This window comes from Staurois parvus, unplaced genomic scaffold (assembly GCF_062004578.1).
Source record: "Staurois parvus isolate SC_StPar_1 unplaced genomic scaffold, SC_StPar_1.0 ptg000696l, whole genome shotgun sequence".
Lineage (NCBI taxonomy): Eukaryota > Metazoa > Chordata > Amphibia > Anura > Ranidae > Staurois > Staurois parvus.
This window is the reverse complement of record NW_028318492.1, coordinates 10,654,951-10,671,446: the sequence shown is the minus strand read 5'-3', so window position 1 is coordinate 10,671,446 and position 16,496 is coordinate 10,654,951. Positions and strand designations below refer to the sequence as shown.

Sequence of the window (16,496 nt, the reverse complement as noted above, 5' to 3'; positions counted from 1 at the left end):
GCATATGCTATAACTGCTTATTATCATGTACGAGAATGTCAGATCTTGCATCCTGAATTATTAAAACTACTTTTTGTTATACACCCCGTAGGTAGTCAAGGGCTGCTGTAGTGCAGCAAAATTTAAAATATATTTTGCTCCACAAAGCCAGGCTTATTTTTTCCCCAGACATGTTGGCTGGTACAGAAATTTGTAAGCTTTTTTTGCCCAATTCTAGAAATGTTTTTTTTTTATAACTGGTTGTTTGCATGGACTACAAATACTGTTTGGAATATCCTATTATGATTTTCAGTAATTGTTGCTAATTTTTTAATTCTATGATAGATTATTAATATACATTTACAAAAATATATATTAACCTATACCACCAACATAAGCATCTGATAATAGCAATTATTAAGCATATATTTTATTTATATAGGTGAATGGGCTCCAAACAATAAATGGACCATCTCTTACGATAGGAAACTTCACGGTGACAGCTGGAGCTCAGAAGAGAATAGGTATGTTTAATATTTAAGCACATCTGGAGTGGTAGTAAATAATCAATGCATGTAAAGTGTGTGAGCTCAAGAAACAATTTACTATGCACACTGGAGCCATAATGTTTCTGACAAGAAATCATTGCTGACTTTGAACATGGCAAAATTCACAGTAGCCAATCCATATCCTGCTTGACTTTGCTATTTTTCCAACTATGGGACTGAGTGAGAATGAGTCTCTCATAGGAGGTTACATAGCCCTACAATTACTATCAGTTAAACCTGACATTTTGACAATTTCCATATATTATTGTGAGAACTTACACCAAACCTGTGACATCCTTGATGAATTGCTCCCTAGAACTGTTTGGATACGGATACTAGAGAGCATTGCATACACATTGATGATTCCTGACATTATATATTAGGCGTTTATGCTGTTGTAATGTCAGCCACCTGTTTCGGTAAGTTTTGAATTCACAGGGAGATAGTGGCAGACCTCTGAACACTGTACATGAGGAGGGATTTCACTTGTGAAGGTGGCAGATTGATTTTGCAAGCTTCTTCACTAGGACTTTACTTATTTATGTGAACTGTTTTGGACCTTAATTTATCACATTTTGGGTTTATGCACATTTAATTTAGTGGCGGTGCACATTTTGATTGCTTTCTTTTCCACAATGTTCTACATAACTGAACTTTCTGCAGACTTAAAGTGGAACTAAACTCATCGATCTAAATGTCTTCCAAAACACTGAAGCAAGCCTTTAGTGAGATCTGCCATAGTTCCTAGTTGCTTATGTCAGCTCTCAACCAAACTGTCCCAGTTACTTATGCTCTCAACCAAACTGTCCCAGTTACTTATGCTCTCAACCAAACTGTCCCAGTTACTTATGCTCTCAACCAAACTGTCCCAGTTACTTATGCTCTCAACCAAACTGTCCCAGTTACTTATGCTCTCAACCAAACCGTCCCAGTTACTTATGCTCTCAACCAAACCGTCCCAGTTACTTATGCTCTCAACCAAACCGTCCCAGTTACTTATGCTCTCAACCAAACCGTCCCAGTTACTTATGCTCTCAACCAAACCGTCCCAGTTACTTATGCTCTCAACCAAACCGTCCCAGTTACTTATGCTCTCAACCAAACCGTCCCAGTTACTTATGCTCTCAAGCAAACCGTCCCAGTTACTTATGCTCTCAACCAAACTGTCCCAGTTACTTATGCTCTCAACCAAACTGTCAAGCCATCAAATGCCTGATGTCGTAGTTGACCACATGTGAATCACCATGACAATTGCAGATCAAACATAGGTTAAGATAGCAGCTTCATTGGCTGTGGATGATAGAAGGGTTTAGTTCCTCCTTTACAGGCTTTGAGGCATAGTACAGGAAGGGGAACCCTGTGGAGAAAGCACACAAATAAGCACACCAGACTTTTTGAACATCGAAATGTAAGAATAAAGGGCACAGAAGTCAGTGTAGCATATATAATTTATAAATCGCAATAAAATTCTGCAGATTTTATTGAGCCTATAGACAATGCACATCAGCACTACCACCAACAGAGCCTGTGGTCATAGTTATACAGACACATAACACAAAAAAATCTATCTAAACAACGATTTAACTGCCAGGCTGTTTTTGAAAGGAACTCAGAGCAGCTATAGAAAACCCACAAGTGCACATAGACTCAATGTATAAATATTGTTTTCTTTTCATTATTTCACTTCTGAAGTGTTTAATAATTTCCAGTCTGATGCTCTGGGCTGCTTGTGGTGACCGTTGTCATATCATGTCTCAAAATGTATAGGACGAATTGATTAAAATGTAAATTTGTCTTGCAGTGAGCACAAAGAATGCATCCTTCTGTGCTTTGATAACAAAGTGCCATTTTGACTTTACTATTTCAACTTTTAGTCTTTACAGGAATGAAGCTTTTAAAGTTGATGGAACATTTTCAAAATGCAAAGCAGCCTCAGGATCTGTGATCATAAAAGAACCATGGGAAAGTAAGTACTAAGAGCAATTTTCTTTTGCATGCAACAATGATTAAAGATGGGGCTCGGGTCTCAGCCTGCTGCCTGTTCTAATTATTTTTACTCTAACTGTGTAGAGTAAACTCATTACTGAACTGACCTAAGAATTGTTAACCTTTGCATACAATAGAATACATGTGTAACTTTGAATATTTAAGCTCAGTCAGTCATGGAACTTTACACTAAATTATCAGGATATATCCAGGCTGGAAGGTGCCACACTAACTCATTCAAAGCAAGCCAAGGAGAAATTTGTTATAAATAATTTTATAATTGTACTGTTGTTCTAGGGAAACTGGAAGAACGTTTTACGCGTAACACCTCACCATATTCAATAGACAGTGAAAATACAGACGTTTTGGTCCAGGGATACCATGATGGCCAGGGTAAAACTTCTCATGCTAACACCAATGGTGAGATTGTAAAAAAGTATTCTAAATATCACAAACCTTTTTTTCATCATCTGTTCATCTGTGTATATAAAAGTACAATTTTTCTTATAGACATGAAATGATTGCTTCTCACTCTAGTTGGTTTGGCAGTTATTATATATATAGGAATACCAACATACATATCATTCTCAGAAATGATCACTCTCAGGAGAACAAATAAGTTGGCAACAGAACTGTGTGTCCATGTTGGGACTTCAGCCTTTTCCATTTTTCCGGACCTAAATGCAACGGATTGGAGGTAGCCTGTTGTAAACAGACAATGGTGTCCATTTACATCTGGCCAACCATAGAGCTGTTAAGGGTCCACCTGTTGTCCATCAGGCACAAGCTGAATGGAAACATATGTCAAAAAACTGACATCTGTTCCATTCTGCTCTCATTCAGCAGGGGCTCTGCAGAGTGTACATCACTCTGTGTGAAAAGAGTTTTAATTATATGTGACTTTTTAAAACACTGTACATATGTTATATTATTCTTTCTAACAGGTAACTTGTTTAAACTAGGTATATTTTCATCTATTTTACAATATTTCTCAATGCAAAAAAAAAGGCATAGCCATAAGAAAAAAACATTTTAAAAATCCAGTTTGTAGGCAGGTGCCTACAAAAGGAATGTTTTATGCTAGCATGTAAGCGTAGACTACCCAGGTTGGGGAAGGGCTATGCTGTGAGATGCCGGTTTCCTGGATTTTTTGGGTCCTGCCTTCCTTCCTGGTCCTTTTATAAATAGGGGAAAGGCTGGGCTTGCGGATCTTTTTCTCCGTTTTCTGGGCTTTGTTGAGCGGGACTGCATAGGATCAAGAAGGTTTGTGTCACCTGGAAGGATGTAGCCTGCATCTGCCACTCCAAGGGACTAATCAGCAATGGACACTACCAATTATGGACTCTCACCTTTACAGGTATGCCTGGGCAGTCACAGAATAGTTAGACAGGAGTTGGACTGTGTTGCACTTTACGTTGTAATGTCTCCAAGTGTGACAGTAAAACTTGTTAACCCTTGCAAGCCTAGTCTGAAGTTATTTAAAGGGGTGCATGGTGGTAAATGGTGTATCAAAAAACAGGGCCTGTAAAACGCACATGGGGTATGAAAGAAAGGTCACTACAAAGGGTTAACGCGGCAGAAAAGTCGAAGCAGAAGATTGGTTGCCACAGGTAACCAGGAACTGGTGTGAAGGGAACAGCAGCCAGTCAATGAAGCGTGGTACCTGGCATAGGCGAAAGGTCATCCAGTAGCATGTCCAGAAGAGTTTCACATGAACACTGCCCCGCCTGTTCCTGGGCATTGATGAGCACATACCTGAAAGGAGAGGTACCCCCCCCCCCCTCCTTGTGCACATGCAAGGTGAGTAGACTCTTCCCAAAACTTCATTCCAATGCATTGGATTGAGGTCCATTAGAAAAAAAATCCTGCAAACTATACATTTTTGAGCTGATATTTCTGAATCTTTAAATGTGCATGTGTTAACACATATTAGCATACAGTAAAACATATGCATATAGTGTGAATTAGCCCTCAGTATTTGCCTACTAACATTGTTACAATAAACTAGATGTGTTGCACAGTTAAAAAATGTTAGGTCAATATATTGCACAACTATATTACAATGTGTGCCTAAATAAAGTATTCATAACAATAATAATACATTCATAAAATTCAGTCGTGACAAATACTCCAATAAAGTGCCTAAATAAAGTCATTCATAACAATAATAATAAATACAATTGTGACATAAATAGATAAAAATGCAGTACAACAGCCAAAAGGTGTAAAAAAATAAAAAACGTGCTCAGTCCCTGCATCAAATGACAGCATAAAGTGACTTGTGTTTCCAATCCTTGTGCATGCCACCAAAAAAAGTATAAGCATGTTACCAGAAGCGAAGCCCTTAGAATCAAGGTCTAACAGCGCTTTATGAGAAAACCCAATCCCGGATGGATGGATCAGCACTCACAGCTTCTGTGGCAATCAGCCTTTAGTACGATTACTCTGGCGCCCCTACCCACGCTGCCATTCGCAGTCACGGCTGTCAACCACCGGGTCCCAGCCGGTGATTACTCGCCATCGCCTGGTGATTGCTGAGCATCTCCAACGGGGTGGAGAACTGTTTGTAAACAAAACAGTTCTCCTCCCTGTCAGCATGGCAAAGCAGTGTGCTTACAGTGCAGCACACGGACACAGACACAAGTAAAACAGCACACAGTTAACCCTTTGATCACCCCTTATGTTAACCCCTTCCTGCCCTGTGCCATTAGTACAGTGTCAGTGCTTTTTTTTTTTAGCACTGATCACTGTATTGGTGTCACTGGGTATGTCAGTGGCACCAAGTCAGTTCCCCCCAATGTCAGAATGCCTGCTGCAGTCCCACTATAAGTCGCTGATCACTGCCATTACTAGTAAAGATAAAAAATATTTAAAAAATCCCTGTAAATATACCGTCATTTGTAAATGCTATAGCTTAAACCAATTCATTTACATGTATTGGGATTTTTTTTTTTTAGCAATGGCATGTAGCAGAATATATTTTGGCCTAAATTTATGACGAAAATTGAATTTTTAAATTTTTTTACTGGACGTTTAATAGCAAAAAGTCAAAAATACTGTTTTTTTTTCTCAAAATTGTCTGTCTTTTTTTTTTATAGCGCTAAAAAATAAAAACACACAGGCAGTCAAATATCTCAGAAAGAAAACTCAATTCATGGGAAAATTTAATTTGGGTGCAGTGTTGCATGTCCGTGCAATTGTCAGTTAAAATAACGCAGCGCCGTAACACAAAAAATGACCTGGTCAGGAATGGGGGGAAAAATCTCAGGTGGGGAAGTGGTTAAACAAGCAGACTGGGAGGCACTCCCTGAAGAGTCATTCATGGCCCCAAGGTCTAATTGCAGCAGAAGTGGAGCTATTCCACTCCAGCTATTTAACAATGATGTATGAAACCTCTCAGCCTGCATGGATGTCATCATAGCCAGTGATAGCAATAATATCACAGCTTCAGGTGAAAATACACCATTGAAGCATTAGGCCCGCAGGATGAGAGGAACACCTGCGACGTGAGCTAAAAGTGAATATTCCGTTTAAAAAGCTGTGGCCAGGAGAACTATGCTGAACCTCTTTTGCTTATTAAAAGTTAGTACTAATCTACAGAAAATGCCCACCATTTTCATACAATACTGTTCTGATTTGTATCTCTCATCTATTGCATGTTATATGTGTCTTATGTCAACAAGGAAATATTGATAACATTGGTTATCTTACAGGAAGAGGACATGAAGAAATCCAGGAGTTGAGAGAAGATGACTTGTGTTCTACTAATCACATATCAGACAATGAAATTTCCCAATCTCAGCAGTATGGAAAGACTTACTCAATCTATTCTCCTTTCAGCAAAGCAGTAAATAACAAGAGGTAAATCAAACATAGGTTGTCCATCTTGTAATACACAATAGTGGAGTATTAAAATCTTGCATGGCTCAGATCATTAAAGTGGTTGTAAACCCTTACCTATGCCCAGTGAAGTGGCTAACCTCAGGTGATACACAGAGGTGAAACAAATCCTCCTACATAAGTTGTACCTGTTTATCTGTAGCAATTTGCCCAATACATCTTTGCAAAACTCATGGATGAAAAGAATTGTTCACAGACTCACATAGCAGGGGGGAAGGGAGCTGCAATTACACACTGTATAAGAGCTCTGAGAGCTGATTGGAGGGAAGGGACCCCCCCCCCTTCACACAGCACAGAGTCGAGGCTGTCAGTTACAGTGCTAGAAGCCCATCCCCGTCACCATTTTATCTCTTGGTGTCAGGAGAACTTGTCAGTAGTGATTCATGCTTAGAAAAGAGGACCGAGACATCAGAGAGAAATGACGCCTAAGCTGGCCATTGATGGATTGAATCTCGGCCTGTTCAACAGGGACCAGCTTAGATTCCATCCACCTAAGGACAGGCTGATTGTACCAAAGACTGTTCCCCCCAGGAGAACACAGTTCCGTGGGAGGGATTCTCCCACTGACTGGATTGATGGGGGAATTAAGCAATTTTCTTTTCTGCCACCTGCGGTTGCAGGAAGGAAAATCACATAATCTATGGCCTGCGTTTAGAGAAAGCTTTGGAGAGGGGCAAGTAAACACTATAGAAATACATGCTTTGTTCAGATTTCATGTCTGAGGTTTACAATCACCTCAAGGAGTCCTCAGTCCACACAAACATTTTACCTGACATAATCCTCTCATGCCCCCATTACTAAGATTAACCATTTCTTGCGGGTAATATTCCTACAACCCCAGTGTTCACTATTACTATTACTAGCCTTTATTTTAGGTTTCTCATATGCAAGCACCATAACGCACTCCAGATTTCAGTGTTACCAGACACCCTCCAAAAAAAAAAAAACAGAGGAGGGGGAATCACTGGAAAATAAAAAGATACATTGAAAAATACTTTTTTAAACTATTTGCCTGCTAGCTCAAGTGAGTGTATTTCTACTTTTGCAGCCAGTATAATAACTACTCTATATTTGTTACATGTCCCATTAACAGAATAACATACAGTGGGGAAAATAAGTACTTGATCCCCTGCAGATTTTGTAAGTTTGCCCAGAAAAAACATGATACAAATGTTATAAATTGAGATGCAGTTCAGTGAGTAAAATAAGTATTTGATCCCCTGCCAACCAATAATTCTGGCTCCCACAGACTGGCTCATGGTACACAGATTATATCTGTCAATTTAGGAACATGCTCCTAAGGGCAACTCAGCTGTCCACAGAATTGAATTCTTCCTCACCACCATGGGCAAGACCAAAGAGCTGTCAATGGACACCAGGGACAAGACTGCACAAGGCTGGAATGGGCTACTAGTCCATCAGCAAGAAGCTTGGTTAGAAGGAGACAACTGTTGGTTATTCTGAATTTCTTCCATTTGCAAATACTCACTCCATCAATTGCCCTAAGTCTGGAGCTCCATGCAAGATTTTGTCTCATGGAGTAAAGACGATCGCAAGAAAAGTGAGGGATCAGCCTTGAACTACATGGGAGGAGTTTGTGGATGATCTCAAGGCAGTTGGGACCACAGTCACCAAACAAACCATTGGTAACACAATATACCGCCATGGATTGAAATCCTGTAGCGCCCGCAAGGTCCCCCTCCCTTAAAAAGGCACATGTACAGGCCCATCCAAGGTTTGCCAATGAATATCAAAATTAATCTCTTTGGCATTAACTCGACTCGCTGTGTTTGGAGGAAGAAAAATGCTGACTATGACCCTAAGAAAACCATCCCTACAGTCAAGCATGGAGGTGGAAACATGCTTCTGGGCTGTTTCTCTGCTAAAGGAACAGGCTGACTTTGCTGCATTGAGGGACCAATGGACGGGGCCATGCATTGCAAAATCTTAGAAAAGAACCTTCTTCCCTCAGCAAGAACACTGAAGATGGGTCATGGATGGATCTTCCAGCATGACAGTGACCCAAAACATACTGCCAAGGCAACAAAGGAGTGGCTCAAGAAGAAGCATATTAAAATCATAGAGTGGCCTAGCCAGTCTTCAGACCTAATCCTATAGAAAATTTATGGAGGGAGCTGAAACTTCAAGTTGCCAAGCGACAGCCAAGAAACCTTAAAGTGTTACTAAACCCACAACAGTAAAATCAGTCAGTATATGCAGTAAAGCATGCTTGTTATACTCACTATGGAACCTAAGGGGTTAATCCTCTGCAATGTGTAAAATGGCCATTTGATCCTTTCTTCTCTGTTCATCCCCTTTCTCAAGTGACCACTTTTGATCTCCTGATAAGACAGATGGAACCGTAGGCATTATGTACATGCTCAGTTTGGTGTGTATTGCTAGAGAGGTTTTTTTTTTTTTGCATGTGCATGTGATCAGCACAGGGCCAATCAGCACAGGTCAGACAGAGGTCAGGGGTTTTGCATCCTCCTAGAGCAGAAAGAAAATCCTCCTACAAGCTTTAGCTGGCATACTGATAGAAGCCACAATACTGCTCTAACTTCTAATGAGAAAAGGTATTTAGCAATTTATACTTACTAAAATACATACAATTCCATGTTCTGTGCACTGTGGGAGACCAGATATAGTGAATGCAGAGTCTTGGGTTTAGTAACACTCTAGGGATTTAGAGAAGATCTGTGAAGAAGAGTGGACCAAAATCCCTCCTGAGATGTGTGCAAAACTGGAAACCAACTCCAAGAAACATCTTACCTCTGCTTGCCAACAAGGGTTTCTCCACCAAGTACTAAGTCATGTTTTGCTTGGGGATCAAATACTTATTTTACTCACTGAACTGCAACTCAATTTATAACATTTCTATCATGTGTTTTTCTGGCTTTTTGTTTATATTCTGTTTCTATCATTTAAAATAGACCTATGATAGAAATTATAGACCCTTCATTTCTTTGTAAGTGGGCAAACTAACAATATCTGCAGGAGATCAAATAATTACTTTCCCCACTGTACAAAAAAATAAAAAGTGCTAGTTACCTTTTCAAATGCATAAAAATCATTACATGCACTCCCTGTTTGGCAATATTTAGGAGGGGGCTGTGAAGTTATGTTTAACATAATGAACCCTGTCTGTACTGTGTTTGTGGGAGTGTTTTACTGGGGGGGGGGGGGGGGCGGTGTGGTGGTGCTTCACTGTAAGCACCATCACCAGCCATCCAGAGCAGTGTGCCCGAGCCGACAGGGAGGACGACTGTTAGTAAACAAAACAGCCTTCCTCCCCGTTGGAGATCCTCGGTAATCACTTGTAGGCGCACCCCCTACCCGGTAAAACAAAATCACGTGTGTATGTATGTATGTATGTATGTATAAATATATATATATATATATATATAAATAATGTGTGTGATTTTGCGCACCCCTGCCGCCCTCTAGCCGTATATCTGCTATAGGGCGGTGGGGGTGTGGTTAAACTGGAGTTGAACACTCTGTTCTATCAAAGGGTTAAAAATTTAGAAACTGCTCTTCTGAATTGTATGTTAATAAGGGATAGTGTGGGGACAAAGTCACTTTGAGATGATCTAGACATGATTAAACTCAACTATGCCATCATCTCCTTAGAGAAAACATCTAAAAGGTAAGTATGTAATATTTCTTTTAATTTTTTAGTTATGCTGTCTGAATGGGAACGCATAACAAACATATAGTGCATTTTTCTCAGATTTGACTGCAAACGTGGAAATACCCTCTACAGCTAAAAACTATAAGCAGATATAAAAGACATTCATTAACACAGCTCTGTATTCATTCATACATAATGAAATTTATTTTTGTTTAAATACAAGCTGTGTAAGTGCCTGAATTTGACCTTGTGAATGAGGTGCAAGCAAAAATCCAGTTTTTTTTTAAAATTTTTGTTTGAAAGGGAATAGATCTTAAGCTTTTCCACATTCACATTCAGCTCTGGGGAAAATTTCTTTGCAACATAAACAGCATATTTTCTTTTAGTAAATCAACCCCAATGTCTCTCGGTGAAATCTTGAATGGAGGTGAAAATAAAAAATGTTTAATATTTAATATGTAATTTTTATTTTGTATTGCACACCATAAAAACATGTACAAAACCACTTGCTATATTTAAATGTAATTTCCACTTACAACACCTTATTTTGGAAATGACCAACTAAATATTTGTGGTTTCCCATGTAATTTACTAATACAGCTTACCGGTAATTGGAGAGCTTGTGATAACATAATATTACATTTGTAAGTGTATACTTCTTTGTTCTTCATCTGACCTGGCATTAATTGATATTATCTAGGCAACATTTATCTGTTTTGCCAAGACGTCCATTTGCTCCGAAAAGTGCTGCAGATCTGAAACTTGGGGATTTAGTGAAATTCTCTCATCCCGGTGGCAAAATAAGTAAGGGAACAGTCCAGTACAAGGGTCCCTTACCTGGTAGAGAAGAGGTGTACCTAGGAGTGGAACTGGAAGGAAGAGATCTTGGGAAGCATGATGGTGTGTTCCAAGGAGCTCGATACTTCTTGTGGTATGAAAAGTTTAAATATGTTCATGTATCTTAATGGAAACCTACAAGAAATTAAACATGTTAGCTGCCATTGCTTTCTTCTGGTAAAAAATGTTAATTGTCTGGCTGTTATGACCCTATTGTATTGATTCATCCAGAAAGGATGCAGATAACATTTGACATTACTCTTACTTTCCTCATCTGCATACTGGCTTTGGGTCTGTGACTGTGAAAATAATAAAGCCAGTAGCTCAGCACTTTCAAAAAGTGGCCAGCAACGGCAGTCCCTATATTTGTCTCATTTACTGTAAATCTGAAGTTTAGTATCATTTTTTGGGACACAGCACCACAGAAATAAGCTGCCAGATATCAACCTCAGCGGCTGTCTTCTCTCAGTGTAAAAACTAACCGAAGACTCAGCTACACAGAAACCTGTGTCATTGGTCCCCTTTTGCTCTCTCCATCTTTCACAGAATATTATAAAGAAAAGTGGAGCTCTGTTGCCCCTTAGAAGACGTCTCATTGGACGACACGTGCATAGGACAGAGACAGGGGCGGACTGACAACTCATGGGGCCCCCGGGCAATAGGGCATCATGGGGCCCGTGTCCTTACCCAAACTCAAAAAAGCCTATGAAAAAGGTACCACGGGCATCTCATGGGGCCCCCTAGTGACCCTGGGCCCTCAGGCAGTGCCCGAGTTTCCAAATGGTTGGTCCGTCCCTGGACAGAGATGATCTTGTAAGTTGCCACTTTGTTGTCTCCTAATAAAGCACCTATATGCTACACTCAGAAGGTTCTGCTCTCTCTCCCTTCTTCCTTATTAAGGGTATCTTCTAGCTCTCCAGCAGTGGCAGCTACCAAGCCAAGCATCCCTGTTACATTGGATATAGAGACTTGTCTCCATGTATCTTCAGCCTCAATAAAACTTTGGACTCTGCTTATAGTGCACCATATTATCCCTCTTCCCTTTGCTGTCCCCCTTCAGAGGAAATTAGAGAGGTTGTGGCCTGTGGCCTCTTACCACTATGCAGTCTGTCATGAAGCCTCCTTCAGCTCTCTAATGACCAGAACCTGTGGCGTTGGTTGCGACTCGACATTATAGTGACGATCTCTCATGAAACCAGTGGCTCCCCTTTTTTCCTGCCTGCTGGATCTCTGACAGTTGCAGCCTATGTGCGAATGAGGCAGCACAGTCTCCCTCTGACACCACTGCATGCTGTGACAACAGCATATGCAACTCAGTGGCACCCCCCCCAACAGTCATCTCTCAACCTCCATGTGAGACTGTCCAGAGGTCTGGCTTCTCCCTTCTGAAGCACACTGTCCTTCTGGGACTTGTAGTTACATACAGTTCTTCACTTCATGAGAGTCAGTCTCCTTAGGACTACAAACACCACAGTTCCAAGAGGTTCCCAGCAGTCTTTTCCCTCTCCATAGGTGGACTCTTCCTTTCCCAAGCTACCCAAAGCCAATCACAGAGTTCTCTTTATCCTGAGTGGTGGGCAGGGATTCTAGAAACTGCAAGTGCAGCCGTGCAATGTCTGTGTATCCACTCTCTTTGTGCTTGTCTCCTGTTACTGTCACATATAAACAATCTCTCCCTTTTAGTAACTCAGTGCTTGAGAATATCCTTGTACAACTGACAGGTTGGAGTCTACCTCTCCTCTCTGCCTGAATGGATGCTCCTCCCTTCACTTACAGCCAGGGAGAGGTGTCAGCTGCTGTGTGTGGGTGGCTGTGTGAACTGTCCCAGCTGGCCTAGGTTGCTCTGACCAGGAAGCACAGTGGACGGGTCTACACAAATAAAGATGGAGCTAAACTTGATGATTAAGTGTCTCCCTGCCTTTTCGCCAAAAGAGGAAAGACTACGGAAAATAGTAACTATTAGCATGCTAATCTAGGAACATTTTCCTGCCTGGATACACCTGCAGACACTAGCACACGCTCCACTTTTGGATACTTCATGCCCCTATAAGCAGGTGCAGGTTGTAAAAGCAAATGAGGATTTTAAGCTAAACTTCCCACATGGAAGAAAAATATATTTTAAATATATTTTAAAAATACTCTTCCCAAATATATTGAAATATATTTGAAATACTACAATTTTGCCCGTATTTAAAAAAAAATAAATAAATATATCTATATATATATCTCTCTCTCTCTCTCTCTCTCTCTCTCTCTCTCTCTCTCTCTCTCTCTCTCTCTCTCTCTCTCTCTCTATATATATATATATATATATATATATATATATATATATATCTCTATCTATCTATCTCATACACACACTGCGTGTTGAAATACGTTTTTTATATATTACAAAATATATGAAAAATATTTTTAAAAATATATTTTTTTTAAATATATTCTTCAGATTTTTTTTTTTACATATAAAAATGTCATTTAAACATATTTTTACATATATTTGTAAATGCATTCCAAAAATGTAGATTGGATGTGTTTTAAAGACATACAGTATATTTGAAAATGTATTTTTAAAAATATTTTTCATATATTTTGTGATAAAAATGCATTTCAACATACAGTGTGTTTCTCTATCTCTCTCTATATTATTTTTTTATATTGAATACGGGAAAAATTGTAGTATTTCAAATATATGTCAATATATTTGGGAAGAATATTTTTAAAATATATTTTTCTTTCATGTGGGTGTGCTATGGAAAAGATGGACCAAATACTGTTGAATACTTTTTGTACTCTTGTTTAGAATTAAACTGTAACATACAGACAATACACAATAGCATCTGCTCTGGAGTACAGCATTGTCACATTGGCTGTATTCATACCTCCAAAGAAAAAGACATGTTATACCGCATACTGTATGTAATATGGAAAAAAATTATTATTGGTATAAAAAGCATTAGTAGATGAATCCACTTGTCCTATTACTTTACACTGGGTTTTTAAAATTACACACAGCACACAACAGAATAGGTATCACCAAATGGTGGGCCACAATTTGGATTCGGGCCTGCATTTGTCTACTTTCGGGCAGTTAGTCTTACAGAAAGCACCATGCTTTTGCCATATGTTGAGAACACCACCTAAATCTATTTTATTTTTCTCCAACAGCAAACCAAACAAAGGTGCATTTGTAAATTTCAGCAAAATTATCATGGCATGGAGTTAAATGTCTTGTGCTGAGGACACTTCGAAAAATGAAAAGTTCAAGCAGTCGGATACAAGTGAAGAACTTCAATTTTTAATATAAAACTAAACCATGTCAACTCTATGAGAAATGGGCAGTGAAGGATTTATTTTGACAACATTTTACAGCCAAGGCACAATACTTGTACAGTTCTAATGATTTATTTTTTTTGTCCTGGCATTTTGATAAAACAAGAGATATTTAATATCTTCGCCTATGTGCCCTTTCTTTCTACAGCAGAAGGAAGTTTTTATTTCATGTATATATTTTCTGTTTAACCTTGCTCTCTTACAAATCTTTTTTGCAATCTGCTAGTTGAAGCAGCTGGGGGATTTTGGGCTTATAATAAACAATTAGATGGTTTTTGTGCAATTGCATAACTTCTTCTTGCAGTCTATTAAACAAACTACACAGAAGGCCTGATTAATTGAGTTTGAACAGTGGTAGACTGCAGTGAAGTGGTCCTGTGTTTACATGACACCCAGTTATGGAGAAGAAAAGCTCTATTTTACCCACATGCACATTGCTGCAAGTTTTGCATCAGTGGAGGGGCAGTTAGGTTAGGTCGGGCAAAGGGGGAAAAAAAAGGATTACCCTTTAAAACAAGACCCCCATTCACCACTGTAGCTATATGCATTGTGGAAAAAACGATCTTCAAAAGTTCACAACAGAAGGATTGAAAGCTTAGCTCTTTTCCTTCTTTCTATTGCAGTGGAATCTTACCAGCCTGCCAGCCCTCTAATGTAAATGCACAGGAGATGTTTCTAAGCTTTAAGTCTCATTTACATATTTGTACTTAAAGTAGAACTAAATGAATTGTTTCCATTTTTTTTTTTTTTTTTAAGAAAGGCAGGGTTATGAGCCTTGCCTGTTTTTGTTTTGCCATTTGTGTACCATTGGGAAATTTCACTTCCTGTCTTAGACAAAACAGGAAGTGAGAACAAATCCCTCCAAAGTGAGGAAATTCCTGGTTGGCACCTGACTTAGGTTTCCCATTCTTTTATGGCCTGGGGACAGCCCACAGTTCGGAGTGTTCTTTAACTTTCAATGATAATGGTAAACAGGACAAATAGAGTGGGGGAAATATTTCTAACAGGGACACAGACAGCAATGAAATTGTGACTGGTGTTCTATTCCCTCTCCAGTCTATCCAATTTGCCTTCAGTTATATTGTGTTTTGCAGTCCAGTTCTTGTCAACTGGGATGTAGCGGCTGCTCAGACACAGCCACTGCTCCAGATTTGCACCCATGTGGGTAGTGATGCCTGAACTCATACTGTCTGCATTCAGGGACTGGCACCCACATCAATATCAAATTGGAAGCAACGATTGTGCCTGTGCAGCCGCTGCGCCCCAGTTGACATGAATGGGACTGCAAAACATGGCCTTTACACAGGTGTACATTTAAAGTATAACTCAAGGCAAAAGTGTGGGAGTGACATCATCCCCATCCGGCCAATGATAGCAGTTGGCGTTCAGGACACGGAAGCCAGTTTCCACATGGGGACTTCCAGGACAGAGCATCGATGGATCAGAGACTAGTATAGTTCCACTTTAAAATACTTGTAAATATTTTCATGTCCTCAGTCTAGCACAGGTATGGCTGTGTCATACAGGTTTGATTGTGTGATAATTTCACCCCTACCTGACCGGCAACTGAGACCCGGATCCCGGCTGCCCAAACATGTCAGCGGCCAGTTCCAAAACGTTGCATTGCTGGATCCAAAGTGAGTATAGTTCCACTTTAAAGTGTATTTCAGCTTTTGCAGTCAAACTTGAAAATCCCCTACAATATGTTTGTTATGTTTTCCCAATCATCCAGCATACTTAAAAATTATTTTAACCACTTGCCCTCCAGAGAATTTACCCCCTTCCTGACCAGGCTATTTTTTTCAATACGGCACTGGGTTACTTTAACTGCCAATTGTGTGGTCATGCAACTTTCTTTTGGTGGTATTTATTCACCACTGGGATTTTTTTTATACAAAAATGGAAAAAAAAAGTGGAAAAAAAAACAAAACATATTTTTCTTATAAAATTTTTCAAAAAATCTTTCTTCATAAATCTTGGCCAAAATGTATTTGGCTAACTTTTTGGTAAAAAAAAAGAGAAACCCAAACCAGTTTATAAAAACATCAAAATGTAAAATCATTTTATTTAAATTATATTTGTTTTTTTTTCCCCTAGCAGTAGTGTCACCATAGTGACACTGTACTACTTGTGAGGTTGTGATCTAGATTTTTTTTTTATACAGATTGCTTTTACACCCATTAAGGCTGTAAAAGCAATTTTCTCCTTCTCTCTGGCTGCATTCCTGTAGCCACTGAGAAATAATGAGAAGTGTAATTGGTCACAGCTCATCACATGGTACA

The 16,496-nt window shown here is 39.4% G+C and overlaps 1 protein-coding gene across 1 annotated transcript in view; it reads left to right on the top strand.

Annotated features, from left to right (window-relative positions):
* Positions 1 to 14,332, top strand: part of LOC149446150 (uncharacterized) — a 47,326-nt gene extending 32,994 nt beyond the window's left edge. Inside the window, exons 6-11 of the mRNA XM_089653009.1 lie at positions 422 to 503; positions 2,402 to 2,493; positions 2,811 to 2,933; positions 6,227 to 6,374; positions 10,748 to 10,978; positions 14,050 to 14,332. Of these exons, the coding sequence (XP_089509135.1) occupies positions 422 to 503; positions 2,402 to 2,493; positions 2,811 to 2,933; positions 6,227 to 6,374; positions 10,748 to 10,978; positions 14,050 to 14,107 (734 nt within the window). The 3' untranslated portion in view covers positions 14,108 to 14,332. The remainder of the gene's footprint in view (positions 1 to 421; positions 504 to 2,401; positions 2,494 to 2,810; positions 2,934 to 6,226; positions 6,375 to 10,747; positions 10,979 to 14,049) is intronic.
* The last annotated feature ends 2,164 nt before the right edge of the window (positions 14,333 to 16,496 follow it).